Source organism: Corylus avellana, chromosome 2 (genome assembly GCF_965113065.1).
Source record: "Corylus avellana chromosome 2, dhCorAvel1.hap1.2, whole genome shotgun sequence".
Lineage (NCBI taxonomy): Eukaryota > Viridiplantae > Streptophyta > Magnoliopsida > Fagales > Betulaceae > Corylus > Corylus avellana.
This window is the reverse complement of record NC_142491.1, coordinates 15,637,584-15,654,358: the sequence shown is the minus strand read 5'-3', so window position 1 is coordinate 15,654,358 and position 16,775 is coordinate 15,637,584. Positions and strand designations below refer to the sequence as shown.

The 16,775-nt window shown below is 38.0% G+C and overlaps 1 protein-coding gene across 1 annotated transcript; it reads right to left on the bottom strand.

Annotated features, from left to right (window-relative positions):
- Window positions 1-3,135: 3,135 nt before the first annotated feature.
- AKR2 (ankyrin repeat-containing protein 2) lies at window positions 3,136-16,317 on the bottom strand. Its single transcript, XM_059589537.2, has 9 exons — window positions 16,186-16,317; window positions 16,045-16,086; window positions 13,745-13,986; window positions 11,454-11,666; window positions 11,200-11,348; window positions 10,922-11,090; window positions 9,141-9,233; window positions 3,598-3,737; window positions 3,136-3,451 (listed from the first exon to the last, which is right to left on the bottom strand). Exons 2-9 carry the CDS (start codon window positions 16,076-16,078, stop codon window positions 3,352-3,354), a joined length of 1,140 nt encoding a protein of 379 aa, XP_059445520.2. The 5' UTR covers window positions 16,079-16,086; window positions 16,186-16,317; the 3' UTR covers window positions 3,136-3,351.
- Between the last annotated feature and the right edge of the window lie 458 nt (window positions 16,318-16,775).

The following is a 16,775-nucleotide window of genomic DNA, read 5'->3' as shown; positions in this document are numbered from 1 at the left end:
TGGTTTGAGAATATTCAGGTGCAATCGAGAGTCCTTACTATTGGGTCCAATCTAAACCAGCTTTTTTTAAGCATCTAATTACAATTTGACACATCATCAATTTAACAAAAATACAAAAAATAAAAGTAAGAACAAACACATCACATCAAACAACAAAAACACCCCTACTAGCCAAACCCAACCGTGAGTCTGTCCGGCCGTGACTCGCCTCAAAACCGTTTTTAATACCTCAAAATTCATTTTCTAATGCTTCAAAACTCGTTTTTGATTCAAATCTAAAATCTAGAGATGAAAAGTTAACACTTTAAGAATTTTATCATCCTAATAGGCGGAAAAAGTGACTCACGGCGCTGGAGGAGGTGACTGACAGCGCTGGAGGAGGTGACTCACAGCTGGGTCACGACCAGACCCAGCTGTGGGTCACGCCATAACCATCGGCAGAGAAGAAGAGAAAGTGGGAGAGAAAGAGAAGAAGAGAAAATAAAATTTTCGGTGATGATGAACCAAAGAAGAAAAGAAAGTAGGAGAGAAAGAAAAAAATCATGTGTTTTTATTCTTATTCTATTAAATGTAACTAGCTGATGTGTATACCTTCTATTAGATGATGCAAAACATCGCTTTTACATATGGACTTCCTTAATCATTTTTAGAGTGCGTTTTGGTGGGCACGGGCCGAAATCACTGGACCATTACTCCTGGCAATAATTGCCTTTCTCACCCTATGAGAATAGGACCCTCTCAAATTGCGATATGGAGGAAAGGAGCAGGTACACTCCTTGACCCGAGCCCGAGCTAGCAAGTGACTTTCAAATAACCACAAGAAACTCGGTGACAAGACAACATGTAGCGGAGGAGTGCATATGCTCTGATCTACCCGGCCAAGTAAACATAGGTATAAGAAGGAAGGTAAACTCCCATCGTCACCATCAATTTATATCCAAGTATTAATCACTTTATAACTTAAGAGAGTCCTCTTTGCCTTACAATCTTACTGACTTAAGTATCAAAGCTATCATCTGCCGGATCTCAGCAAGCCTCTAATCCTTATTTCTTAGATTTTGTGTTAGAGGATAGCTCGTTAGAGAGCACCCAAGAAGAAGGAAAAGCCCGAAGAAATTGTCAATGGATTTTGGATCTATCACTTTTTTTTTTTTTAATGTTTTAATGTAACATAAAAAGTGCAAGTAATTTTGAGTGTTTTATGAGTATTTTGTATTCTGAGTTGTTTTTAATGTTTTTGTTTTAAAAAGAGAAAATAAATGGAAGAAGAAAAAAAATGATATTAAATAAATATTCTCAACCACATACATTCAAGGAAAAATATTTTATGAGTAGAGCAATATTACATATTACATTCACATCCCACTCTCGTTCTATTGGTTAAATTGTATCAACCTTTGTTTTTTTATTGAAAAAAGAGGTTTTATAAAAGAACTCTCAAAACTCATTACAAGACAAGTTAAAGATATAGTACCAAACAAGTGTAACACCCTACCTAAAAAAGTCTATTTTAATAATAAATAAATAATTGGTTTTATTAAAATTCGAGAACTTTTAAATATTTTAACAACATATTTGAAAGATAGCTCACTAGAGCAAAAAGTTCCTAGCAATTAAACATGCAAAGTATTAAAAAAAATTATGCTGCCTTCGAAGGTTTAAAATTCAACTTCGAATGATCAAAACATGTTGTCTATGAATGTTCAAGATCCAACTTTGAATGACTGAAACCTTCGGTTTATGAACATTCAAGATCCAACTTTGAATGATCAAAGTGCATTTGAAAAATTTTAAAGTTTTGTCCTAAGCTTGCATGGAGTCTTTTTTACGGGGACCTAAGATAAACTGTAGGTCCCATTTTGTCATATTTTCTCATAGCAAACCCTGGAGGGAGAGGGTTTCTTTGGTGGGAGGCTCCTTCCCTTGAGGTAAGAGGCTAAATCCTACCTCCTTGTTTGTTTTAAGCATGGTTTTTCTTCTGTATATCCTATATCTTAATATGCTTAACCATATTTCTAGTTTCATAACAGTAAATGTAGTATTTTTACTTAAGAGGAAGGATAAATTCATGCATGGGAGTTTTCAATTTAAAAATCTAGTTTCTTTACCATAAACAGTACTTAAATACACGTTACAAGGGTTAAGAATTTCGAAAATGGGTTAGTACTTTTATATCTTTTGTTGATGCTAAATGATAATAGAACCAAGTTTGTGTTTAACATGTTGAGAATAACTTCAATTAGGATGTGATGTAAATCCACTCATTTACAGCATCTACTACAATTTTGACACCTCAACTTATTTCGCTAAATCGAATAAACACAAAACACTGAATCATCCAACCCAAAACCGGACTCCAAAACCAGAACGTTAAGGGCAGCAATGACACGCCATAACGTTAAACCCAAAACCAGATCCTCCATAGCCACTCTTCTCCTTTTCTTGTAATCCACATTACCCATCTCCCTCTCCTCCGTTGTAGCTAGAAAACCCAACAACGCCACCGGAATAGCAAGCCTTGCCAGCCTCTTCCTCTTCATAACCGTATGCAGCAATTTCATCGACGACCCTGAAGCCGAAACTGAAGGAGAAGACAACGCAGTTGGTGGCTTTGCAAGCCGAATCTAGTGAACTGTGAGAAGAAAAAGAAGGGATGAAGCAAGACCCAAAGAAAAATTTCTCACACCGATGCCCGTGTTTGTAATTGTGATCAAGCCAGTGATTTTGTGTTTGTGATCAAGCTCTCTCCGTGAGTTAAGCGTCCACGCGAGAGGATGAAGAGAATTTTAATTTCCCCAACGAGCTCGATTCCTCCGCTCTACTTGCTCAATTAAGCAAAGTCCACTAAAACACGTGAAGGTTCCAAAAGGATTATTCACTCTTGCTTCCCTTCTACATCATCTAGTCCCATTAGATTTTCTCAAGACTTTCAATTTTCTCTAGAAAATCAGACCTACCGAGGCTCCAAAATGCGTAAATTCTTTGACTCTGGTAATGGGTTTTGGTCGAAAAGGTAGCTGGAACAAGCCACCTGCGGCACCTAAAGTACTAATTTCCTCATATTTTTATTTTCTTCCTTTTTGTTTGTAGGGGTTAATCTCAGTTAAAAGCAACAGAGGCGGGAGATACAGCACATGTTAAATCCCACATATAGGGCTACGCCATGGAAGGTCGTTTATGTTACTAAGAAATTCATGCAATGTGGCAATCAGAGTAAATATAGTATAGACAATGCATCAAGTTGTGGTGACTACATCCTCATGCCGATCAAAGCAAATTGGTCTAACGCACAATAAAAGGCCTATGACATGCAAGAATCAGAACATATGTATGCCACCATGCCTACATAAGTTACAGAAATGCATCCTTCTCAAGCAGCTTCAGCACCTCGTGTTGGTTGTTTAGCTTGGCGACATCAATGGGGGTCTTTCCATCTAAGTTCTGGAGAGTCCTGCAGAAAGGGAAGAAAAAAAATTGAAAAATTAAAAGGTACACATTGAGTGACTGGCCTTTTTTTTTTTTTTTTTTTTCGTTTTTTCAAAAATCAGCGCTTAGGTGATGGATGGGTAAAGATTAATTAATAAGCTTTTGACTTACACAGCTGCACCATTATCCAGCAGCAGTGCAACGCACTCCTTCCTTCCATAACCAGCTGCATAATGAAGTGCAGTATTTTTATTCTTGTCCAAAGCATCCACGGTTGCTCCAGCCTCAAGTAGGACCTGAGCACACTTCACCTGAAATAAAATCAAGTGCATCTGCTCAAACTTGGCCAATTTCTTAGAGAAAATTCAAAAACCCATTTCATGATCCCAATTACTTCATCTAATTTCTTGAAGAATTGAATTGGTGCCATCTAAACGGCATAGAATTTTTACAAAGAGCACCTATGCCCACACTAGATAAAGCAGTATCTTACAGCCCTGATTATGCAAGCAATTATGCACCGAGGAGGCTTAAAAGAGTACTGCTAAAGCCCAAAGGGTTGGGTCAGGCTGGGGAATGAACAAGGTTTAACTTTGACAGAGACACCATCTGGTGAGCTAACTGAACTCCAGACACCAATTGTGCCCACTTTGATACAGAAGCAAGCAACAATAAGCAAATTCTTTCTGTCATAGCTCAACGGTTCCAACCTTAAACTACCAAGGCTGCTATGGCTGGTTGTGCAAGGGTGCTGTTTAGTACAAGCTACTAATGCTGTCTCGGTTCAAATGGTCATAACATCAGAATGATGCCCATAGTTCAGCCACATTATTAGTGCACACACATCAAAGCAAAGGGAGAATCTGCCCAACTATGTTTATTCTTCTCTGATTAGGCAACCAGCTACATAAAGTCCTAGATTTCCTCGGGAATGCCCAGCATAATCAGCTTCGCCATGGCATCAAAAACAGCTTAAGCAAGCCTGAGGTTCAAAGTTTGGCATTTTAACAACAATGGGAAAATGTTCACCAGGGCATAACTTGCGAAGGTGTGGCAAACTTAATATGATTGGTGTAGAAGCAAGCAATAACACTGCTGAAATAACACCATCCACTTATTAAACATGAAAATTAGGGTGCAACATTTGAATGGTTAGAAGGGAAGCTGTGTAACACTTCAGTCCCATATTGGGAAGAGATGAGTAGCCCATATAGAGTGGGTAGTTTATAATAGATGTTAATGGGTGCTAAGTCTCACATAGCTTACTTACTCGATGAAACTGAATTTTATAAGTGATTTTAGGGAAGCTCCAAATTGACCAGTCATTTTTGAGTGATAACGCAAATATAACTAGTGCTTTTCCTTGGGTCATTACAAATGGCATCAGTCACCTAGTGATGTGCAATGTGGACTGTCAGCACCACATGACGTGATCCTGACGAGAACGTTAAGGGTGTAAGGGGGAAGAGGGGAGTTTGTAATACTCCAGTCTCATATTGAGAAGAGATGAGTAGCCCACATAGAGTGGGTAGTTTATAATAAATGCTCATGGGTGTTAAACCCGACATTGCTTATTTATTTATTTTGATAAATAATAATCAGTTTGTGTGGAAGATGATCCCTCTGTGTCTTATGTGGTGTATTTGGAATGAAAGAAATGCTAGATGTTTTGATAATTCCACTAGGACCATAGAGGAATTGACTCATTTTTTCTTCTTTACTCTTTACTCTTGGACGGCCGCTTGGCTAGCTCCTTTAGTGATTAGTTTTTCGGATTTTCTTTTTCATTTCTCTCCCTCTTAGGCGCTCTCTGTGTATACTTCCCGTGTATATGGGTTGCGCCCCTTTGCGCTTTTTATAACATCATTACTTATCAAAAAATAAATAAATAATAATCAGTTTTATTAAAAGCGTAAAGCGCTCTAAGGTACACAAGGAGTATACAAAAGATCACTTAACTAGAAAAAGAAAAGCGAGCAAGAAAATCATCATAACTAATCGACAATGGGAACAGATGTGCCATAGTCCAAAGATACATAGTGCAAAAACAAGAGGATAAAATGTCCTCCAAAGACCTCTCCAAGTCCTCAAAGCACCTATTGTTCATTTCCTGCCATAAAGGCCAAAAAAGATATGTAGGCACCATCTTCCACACTACAGCACTCCTCCGCCTCCCAAAAGACCACCAATAGGCTAGCAAATCAAATACCCGTCTAGGCATCACCCAGGCCATCCCAAAGCGACTAAAGATGGCATACCACAGAGCATAAGTAACCTCACAATGAAGAAGGAGATGATCCACCATCTCCTCACTCCTCTTGCACATGCAACACCTATTTATCACAATGACGTAACGCTTTTTGAGATTATCCAAGGTCAGAATTTTGCCTAGAGTTGCCGACCAAACAAAAAAAGCCGCTCTCGTAGGAGCTTGTGTCCGCCACACACTCTTCCAAGGGAATCTCCTACCCTCATTGCAAGCCAAATAATAAAAGAGGGCCTTAACCTTGAATAGACCTCTTTTGGAAGAAATCCACCACAATCTATCTTCACACCTTGTCTCACTCTGATTGAATGCAACACCTGCAAAAAGGACGCAAAGACTTCCAACTCCCAATCATGTGCCTCTCTAGTGAAACTCACATTCCATTGATTTGAACCTCCCAACATTTCCATATTAGCCGCAACTGAAGCATTCTTTTCACAAGCAATTCCATATAAAACTGGAAAGGCTACCTTGAGAACCGAATCTCCACACCACAAGTCATACCAAAAGCTAATCCTTGTTCCATCCCCCACCACATGTCTAGTAAAGCCTTTGAGACTCTCTTACCCTTTCCTGATATTCTTCTACAACCCCACCCCATAAGCTCCTCTAGGCTCAAACGAGCACCACCCACCCCATAAGCTCCCATACTTCGAATCTACTGCCACTCTCTACCAAGCATCTCTCTCAATCCTGTAGCGCCACAACCATTTCCCTAAAAGTGCACGGTTGAACACCATTAAATTTCTAATACCCAACCCTCCCTCCTTGATTGGAGTGCAAACCTTTGCCCAATTTACCAAGTGAAACTTGAACTCTTCGCCGATACCATTCCATAGAAATTTGCGTTGTAGCTTATCGATGTGCTTAGCAACACTCACCGGGATAGGAAATAGAGAAAAATAATAAGCAGGCAAATTAGCCAGGGTACTCTTGATGAGGGTGACCCTACCACCCTTCGATAAATACATCATTTTTCAGCTAGCCAACCTGTATTCTACATTCTCAATAACACCATCCCAAATATGCTTGGCCTTATAAGAGGCTCCCAACGGAAGACCGAGATACTTCAGTAGCAAAGATGCAACCCCGCATCCTAAAATACTAGCTAACGTACCCACTTCCTCCACATTCCCGACCGGAATTAAAATCGACTTAGCCAGGTTTACCTTCAGCCTGGAAGCAGCTTCAAACAGCAAAAACACGCTCCGCAAATAACGCAACTGGCTGGGCATAGCATTGCAAAAGATCAAGGTGTCATCGGCAAACAAAAGATGTGAGAAAGAAGCATTACCAACTTTCAATCCTTCTAGCAGTCCCCCGTGCACTGCCGCTGAGATCATCTTGCTCAGAACCTCTATCACAAAGACGAACAACAAAGGAGAACGGGGGTCCCCTTTGTCTCAATCCCCTGGAGCTACTAAAAAAACATTAGGCGAACCATTAACCAAAATCAAAAATCGCACCAAAGAAATGCAATGTTCAATCCAAGAGCACCATTTCCCCCCAAAACCACACTTCCTAAGCAAATATAACAGAAAATCCCAATTCACATGATTATAAGCTTTTTCTAGATCCATCTTACAAATCACCCATGGCTCCCCCAACCTCAACCTACTATCAAGGCATTCATTAGAAATCAAAATAGGATCTAGAATTTGCCTACCCTTAATGAGGGCACTCTGCAATTTGGAGATAATTTTATCCAACACTATCTTCAATCTGTTTGTTAACACCTTCGCAATGATTTTGTAGATGCCTCCCAACAGGGTAATCAAGCGAAAATCTTTGAGGTCAATAGCACCTGGAATCTTTGGAATAAGTGATTGAGGCTCTTTTCGAGCATCCCTCCTGCATGAAAATCCCCAAACACCTTCATAATGTCCACCCTCAGAACATCCCTACAAACTTGGAAGAAGGCCATAGAAAACCCATCACGAACCCGACGCCTTGTCGCCATTCATCTTTGACACTACCTTCCTAACCTCTTCCTCTTCAAAGTCTCCAACCATCCAGCCTCAACCTCCGAAATGGAGTCCAAGGGTCTACCATCCACCCTCAGCCTCCACCTGCATTGCTTAGAAAAGAGCTTTTGATAGAACTCTACAATGTGCTCACTGATCTCTGTCTGATTAGAAGAAGGGCTGTCTCCAATCATAAGTGTATCAATAGCATTATGCCTTCTATTAGAGTTGGCTATGGAGTGAAAGAATTTAGTGCACTTATCACCTTCCTTCAACCACAACACCCTCAATTTCTGCCTCCAACTCACTTCCTCCATAAGAGTACGCTTCTCTAATTCTCAAACCACCTCCACCTTCCTCACTAACTCCTCCTCATCCAAGGCCATACTTTCTTCATGCAAATCAAACCCCTGAAGATCTTCAAGGAGAATTCTCTTATTCCTTCCTATATTGCCTCCTCATTCCACCTCATCAAATCCAGCCTCAAAGCCTTGAGCTTGTGAGCAAAAACAAAACTAGGAGTACCTTGAAAAACGCTTATTTGTTAGGTGAAACCGGGATTTATAAATGATTTTAAGAAAGCTCCAAATTAACTAGTCCTTTTGGGATGATAGCGCAGATATGGCTAGCGCTTTTCTCTTAATCATTACAGGCTGAAGGTTTAATTATAAATATATAATTAGATGGAACTTCGAGGAAGTTCTCCAAATGAAATAATTGCAAAAGAATTAGACGGAACTTTGGGGAGGGCCTGCCTCCCATTATGAATACTTTGTTTTGTTGCCATGCACTGTGTTGATTACCATTTATAATAATCCCTTCAATATCTGGGGTGTACTTAGTATTATTCCTCCCCCCCCGCCCCTCCAATCTCGTTTATGAAGCTTAGGAACAGCCCAACCCATGTACAAAATCCTAATAAATGGTAACATAGAACAACCCATTCCACCCTGAACGAAATAAAGAATCAAACTATGTATGCAATGTAGAACAAAATCCCATTCCACTTAATCTCATTCCATGAAATAGGATGTTAGAGATTTCATTCCGTTGCTTGGCAAGTCTGAGAATGCCATTTCTCATAATCTTGGTACAGGTGAAAAGGGATGTTAATATGTTGCCACACAATGTCTATCCCAAGTGGTGATGATATGAACATTTACTCAAAGACACCTTTGGGCTTATCTAGGACATAAGCAAACCCATCAGATTTCCCATCCATCATGAATGGAACTTTTGCCAATAATGATAAGAATAATACTAATAATAATAACGGAAATAATAATGATGAAGAAGATAATAAATAATAATAAAATTTTAGCACTTCCTCATATCAAAACAGCCTAACCATCCTATATGTATGCCACAACTTTAAAAAGTGATATTTAAAATAAAATTTTTTTAAAAAAAAAAGAAAAAAAAAAAGAGTTTTTACTAATGGGAAAATAGGGAAATAGTAAGAGAACTTCTGGAGATTGTCATACCTCACCATATCCGCATGCAAAATGCAATGCTGTCCTTCCCTCTGAATCTTCTTCATCTTTATCAGCACCAGAGGTTAGTGCATTTTTCAAACCCTAAATGACATAGAATGAAGAAATCAATTCTAGCAATCAGCTTAAATGAATTAAATTAGAAAAAAATAAAATAAAATTCCCCGCATCTTAATTAGGCAAATTCAACAGAAAGGCAAAAGCACCTAATATAAAATGTTTGATATTGAGAAGTTTCTTCCTAGCCCCACCCACATTTTTTTTACAAGTAATATCTAAAGTATAATTATAACTATTCGTCAAATGAAATCATGATAACAAATAGAAGCAAAAAAGAAAAAACAAGTAGGAGCAAAAAAATAAATAAAAGGAAATCATAATGACTAATCGCACAAAGGAAAAACAAAAGTAGTTGTTCAAAGATGTATGGAGGAATAAGGTTAACAATCCAGTGCAGCTCCGCCGCGAAGGTCCTCCACCCTTAGCCATTTCTCCCTTCCAGCACAAGGATGTGACCCCTCCGTCCACCTCCTCCGTGCTCCTCCACGATCAAGATACGTGAATGCTTGTTAGAGTAGTGTTGGGCGAGGACAACAAGGGAGCCAAGTCTGGAAAATCTCCAAAACACCAACGTTCCCATCTCTCGTAGCATTCCTCTATGGTGGCTAACAACCAACAATTGTCAGCCTTACCCAAGAACATGTATCAAACATTACCCCGGCAACTTTCATGAATTCGAACCCTAGACATGAATTCGAACCCTAGAAGATCTACCCTCCACCACCATCTCAAAAGTTTAGGATTCTATTGAACAACACCTTTACAACCCCATAACTCTAATCTAATCCGTACTCAAACTCAAAACACCTAACTCAGAGTGAAGAACAAAACTCTAGGGCTGTCAATTTTTGACATAACCCGTAAACCCAATACGAAATTAGTGGACTATGGTTTGCATATTCGGGACTGGGTCATAATCAAGTCGACTTGCTTGACCAATTTAATAAACGGGTCAATCATGGGTCAACATGCTTGACCCATGGGTACTAGTTTATAAAGTCGATTATTTATTTAGTTATTTTACAATTTTAACCACCCCCCCCCCCCCCCCCCCCAAATAGGTCAAAGGGTTTCCTTCAAACAAATCGTGTTTGGGTCAACTCAACATGACTTGTTTATTAAATTGGTTATGCGGGTTGGGTCGGGTCAACCTGATGCGACTTGTTTATCAAATAGGTTGTCCCTCATCTAACAGGATTAGCCCGTAAAAGGTTGGCCGGTCAAGTGAGTCAATCCAAACCCGACCTATCAAACCAAATTGCCAGCCCTACAAAACTCTAATAATAACAAACAATAGACACGCTTACATGCACCACCAAGGATAGAAGGATGACCAATTGTTCATATGTAGCTGAATTATGCAATCCAAGAATTTTACCCCAGCAACATGGGAAGGCATGGTATAAATCCACTTGTCTTAATTTGTCATATACCTTTTATAGGGGAAGTTGTTAATTTGTTGTATCCATTTGTGTCTCAATTTGTTGTAACCGTTTCTAGCTCAAATTAATCCTCCTTTCCTCATAAAACTGGGGGAAGAGAGTGTGTATCAGTTTACCCAATCCCCTTGGTCAAATTTTTGATACTTTATAAGAAAGATTTTCGAACTTTTTTTTTTTTTTTTTACTGAAAATGACCAACTCTGATTGCACTTCCAATGACCAACCAAATAGCACATAAAGGGATAAGAGCAAAAATGTGCAGTACCATACCTCTACATCACCAACACTAGCAGTTTGATGAACAATTGACTCGTCCTCATTACCCAAATCTTCAGTTTCATCTGGCACAGAATTTTCAGCAGAAGTAGCAGCATCTCCTGAAACTGCAACACCCATTGCTTCACCCAACTTCTGCAGAACCTCTTTATCATTCCAGTACCTGCAATACCAGAATTTAACCCTCTTTAAAGAATGAAAGTTTAGAGTCAAATTGAATGCAACCGCTACACCATACTGTAACGCAGGAAAGGCATCTTAATATTTCCAACCTCATCATGGCAGCTGGACCGCCATTCTCTATCTCTTCTAAAATAGGCTTCAGAGATGGATCTTCCTTGATGCGTGCCATTCGCTCCTCAAGCTGGTCTTTGTTTGATGGATTTGTAAAGCTTTCAAGCACATGAGACATTGATGGATCCTGAGAAGTGATAAGACTTGATATCCCCCATGGCATTCTTTTATAATACATAGACAAGAATAACAAAAAAGGAATACCTTATACAAGGCAAAAGAACATAGATACCTGCATTAAAGCATTACCAAGCCGCTCAGCCATGGTCATAAATTGGGGATTCTGCATAACCTGTTGCATGGTGTTGTAATATTGTTGAGTATCAAACTGCGGGATGCCTTCTTCAAGGGATGCACCCTGAAAAGTCTTCTGGAGCTGCTCTGCCATCTGGTTGAATGAGGGATCTCTTGCTATCTGTTCAGCTAGATCCTTAATGCTTGGATCCTGTGTATTTCACACATTACATATTTTTTAAGTACTAAAAGAAGACTTTAATTCGATTTTAAAAATCAAGATCAAGTTCAGACTCAGAGAAAAACATGGGAGGGGAGAGGGAGGGCGTTGGGTTGGGGATAAGCATCAAATGTCATATTCATATATCTGTTATGCCATTTCATGAAAGCAACCACCTTAAACTAGAAGAACTCTTCCAATTTCCCGAATTCTAGAGTTGTTACTTTCCAAAATCAACTTCAAAAGTAATGCCCAACATTATACTCTTTCCCTACCATGCAATCCATATTTTCAACAATCTGAACACACGGTTTCCTTGACTGATTGGACTTTGAGGCCACAATCCATCATGCCAAGTGCAACCACCTATCAACATATCTAACACACACAAGCAGGCCAATGCCCAACCCTATATTGAGGTGGCTTGGCTCATAAAGTCCAGATTGACCCATTTAATATATAAAACTGAAAGTTTGTGCATAGCAATAGTTTCAACGTACACACAGAAAAAATAGAGAGAAACACAAGTAGAGTTCAATAAAGTAGTTTGAGCTGTTTCCTCGTTCTTTTTGCTCCTACTAGGTAGGTGGTTTCTCTTATATACATTTTGTGTACAAGGGGGCACCTTACACTTTTACATTATTCGTTAGATGAAAGACAACATTTTATGACAACGTCAAACAATCCCTATAGAATCTATTAGCTGCAGTGAAATCACCTTTCTTTCTTGCCCCCCTTTCTACAGGACAGACATTGATCCTATCTACATGACCAAATCTGGATATCATCTTAGCTAACATTTTATCTCATCTTAGCTTCGACTGCAGCCATCTCCAGCCTCTCATAAATGCCAATATGTATACTGCTATTCATTCTTTTCTGGTCACTTGGCCCATTAAATATTGAACACATTCACACATTTTCTTTAATAAGGAACTAAATTCACCTATGTGCACGTTTCTTCAATGCTAAACATACAAAGAATACCATAAAGCATGGCTGATCCATCTCATGTCATTTTCGTTCAATTTTCTAAATATTTTCACCACACAACAATTGATCCATCCCACTATAAATTTGGAAAAATATCCTATTAATCCCCCACAGAGATGCTAAACAATTGTCATGTGATTCAAATCTCCAAAATAAAGCTTCTTTAAGACTTGCAAATATAAGATATTTAAACTCTTTTGCACAAGCAAACAAATAAAGGTACTTCTATTAATTGGATGAAGAAAATCCTCAACCCTATGGAAGAAGTGAACATAGGCTGTAGTACAAATTACATATAACTTCACAGTCAAATACTGATGGGTGTTGCAAAGGTTGCTAGTACATGAAAGTAATTTATGTTGCATGAATCTTATGATTTTAAAATCTCAACAAGTCAAGAAGACAGGTGATCAATGAAGGTAAATAAATAAGTGACTCAATAAGGATGTCACAAACCAGTAATGATAACTATGAGATCTTATCAAATAGATTGGTTAAGTAAATTTTACACACTCAAAAAAATATATGGTAAAATGCTAAACATAATACTGATAAAGTACATTAAGCAGATTGATTTTTGATGGAGGGCCTCATCACATGGTTGGGCTAAGTTTTTTATTTGCACTACGTTAACCAACAGGTCAGGTCTATGCACAATTGGGTCAACGAAGCAATTATTCTTAAAGCTACTTACCCCAAACCAACTGGTCACCATTCATTTGTATCAATTCTCCCATAACAAAAAAATTGGATGTTTACCTTTAGCAATAAATACACAAAAGAGTAATATCATCGAAACTTTTTAACGAAATCAATTACAAAAATTCAGCAAACAATTTTTTTGCCCACTTAAAATTATTGTCAAATTCTCTTTCCAAAAAAAAAGAACCAAACTAAAAATAAATACAGAATTATCTCTACTGAAAAACAACTGAATCATATACTCACATTATGAAACTCACACAATAAAAAATAAAAAATAAAAAAAAATATCAATGCAACAAGAGTTGTTAACTGAACGACCTTATTGGATTCAACAACTAAAACAATCAAGAGCAAGATGCAAGACATTGTACATTAAGCAGGCCAGTCATGGCTGAGAAATCAAAAGGATTGGGAGGAATCCCAGCTTCTGGTGGAGAGGTCGCTCTTCTTTGTCCTGATTGGACGTCCCCAGAGGATGTCTCAGATAAATCAAAAGGATTGGCAGGAATCCCAGCTCCCGGTGGAGAGGCTGCTCTTCTTTGTCCTGACTGGATCTCACCAGAGGATGTTTCAGATTTGGTACTTTTGTTCTCTGTTGAACCTGATTTTTTATCTAAGGAACATATGATATAAGTGAGAACAGTATATGAACATCTCAAATTAAAAAAATCAATGTGGAAATACCAACGACGTCCAATAAATAGGGTGTTTTACAAGAACACAATTCAAGCAGATCACTTAAAGACACACATATACATCAACATGACGTGATGTTTCCTATCAGGAATGTCGCCATGAAAAATCCAAATAAACCCTTCACCGTTACACTATGTGTGAGAGTTTGGCGGGAGAAGAGAGGATAAGAGGGGTCATAGAGGATCTGAGAGAAAATAGTTATCAATTCCTTTGTTTGGATGTTTTAATAAGAGGAGAGATGGGAAGGCTGAGGAAGGAAAGTAGAGGAAAGGACAAGGTATTATGTGTTTTGAGAATAGGGAGATATAAGTTATAAGTGTTTGTTTTCCAATTCGAACCTTTTAGATTTAAGAAGCTTTTAGTATGGTTGTCTCTCTTGTATACATTTCATGTATGAGGGCTTTGCCTGTTTTATTTTCAATAAATTATTACTTATCAAAAAGGTTATAAGAGTCCAAATAATTTAGGAATTTTAATACATTAGCAAGGATAAAAAGAGAAGTATAGAATGAAGCTTTTGCCTTGGCTGTTATACAATTATACATTAGTAGGGAGATATTCCTCTTTCATATAGTTTGATAGAGATCGCCTCAAATAACTTTCACTGGGTCTTGAAGCCTGTAAGGGACTATTGCAATATTAATCCTATATAAGGCATTTCCTTCTATGCACTGTAGTGCAACTTCATCCATCTTTTTCATCTTTAAATTGATCCTTTACAATGCTGTAATTTCTCTCAAACACTAACAATCTTGTGCACCAAATCCCTACTTTTAATAACCCTGACCTTCTTTACACTCCAACTCTACACCTTAACAATCCAAATTCTAAAATTAGAAGCTTCTGGAAATTCTTGGAGCATATTTTTCAGCTGCCAGCAACCTATGGACGCTAAAAACTTAGCCTTATTGAAACAAGCTCACCAAGAAATCCCAGTAGGCATTGTTCACCAGCTAAACCTCTACATTTGCAATTTCTCTCTATACCTCAACACATTTTATAATAAATTATATAGATATTATTCCATCTTGTGAAGGCTTGCCAATATCAATATAGCATAAAAACCTAGATTGATTTGTGCAATATGCTCCTAGCTTCTAAAAACAACTTTTAAAAGCAAAATTTCAGAAGACATCGAACTCTTGTAGTTGCAAACTTATATATTTATCATCATGAAGATCTAGCAACTCATTTCACGAAATGCAGAAGGGGAAAAGAAAAAAAAAATGATTAGGGTAGTTGTGATTTTAATAGCATTCAAGTCCTACATTACCTAATAAAGAAAAAAATAGAAATTATGTTTGTGTTATGCAAAAATGGTAACAGGCATGAACCAACAGTAACGAAGTTTATCTCACACCAGCCACAAATTTCTCATAATGAACTACAACCATTGCTAGAACTAAGGCTTCACTAGGATTAGGCCGCTTGGAAAATTAAACATGAATATTAGACAAATCATATGGCTAGGAGTAGATGATCTGGAAAACATAAGTTAAGATTGAATAATTGGAAAATCCTATGGCAATTACACCAAGTGTATGCAAGTACACTTGAAGGCTATGAACTTGAATCTAAGATTTAACTCAGAGAAGTGTATGCATGACCAAGAGGGGACCCGTATAACAAAAATCTCTCTGATCATAATCTTACAAATTAAACACCCCATCCCGCCTATTAACATATGCCATAGATGGCTCTAAAGAAGATATTCTGTTAGATCAATAAAACGTAACCACAATCACAAGCGCTGCAGATACTAGTTTACTCATTCCTAGTTTCTTAAACCCAATTATACTATCTTGTACGTAACGCAAATCTCTTTACCCTAAAATGGGAAGATGATGATCCAAATACAACTCGCTTATACAGAAATCTCAAAGGCGGAGGAGGTATATCTACGGTGTACCTATATATCCGCACACAATATATATATATAAAGAAATACAAAGGCAGTTGTACAGCAGCAGCTCACCGGCAGTAAGATCCTTGGGCAAATTTGAAGCCATAGGAAAAGCTGAATCGAAACAAGAATGTGAAAACGAGGATGTAAGCCCTCTTGATAATATATTGATAAACGAAAAAAAGAAGAAACAAAACCCTCGAGAATTCAAACCTGAGTGATTCTGGATGATACGATTGATTGAATTTAAAGAAGATGGCTTGTTAGCAGAAGATAGAGATCCAAAACCCTATATAAAGATGCGATGGACTTGTTCACCACCACCAATATGTGTACCATACAGCAACACAATCCAATACAAAGCATACGAAACGGTGGGCCATACCGATCCTCATCTTGATATCAAATGACCCTTTTGCCTATTGCATTTTGCCTAGGCCTATTACGCAATCATCTAGCCATTGGAACGACAAGTAGAAACCTAACGAATGCGCCCAATTCTGTCCAGCAAGTTTGGGCCCAAACATGAGAAAGAAGCAGAACGAGTATAATACTCTAATATATTAATTGAGATTGTGTTTGATAATTATAGTTTTTAAATCAAAAACTCCAATTATCAAAAGTTTCATAATTAAGTTTTAACCAAAAATGCATTTTGACCATTAGTGAGCTTTTTGAACTCTTAAAAGTGCTTTCAATTTTTTTTAATTAAACAGATACTTTTTTCTTCAAATGAATTTTTTAAATATTAAACACATTTTTAGGCCCCTCAAACGCACACCCAAACAGATACTAAATACACT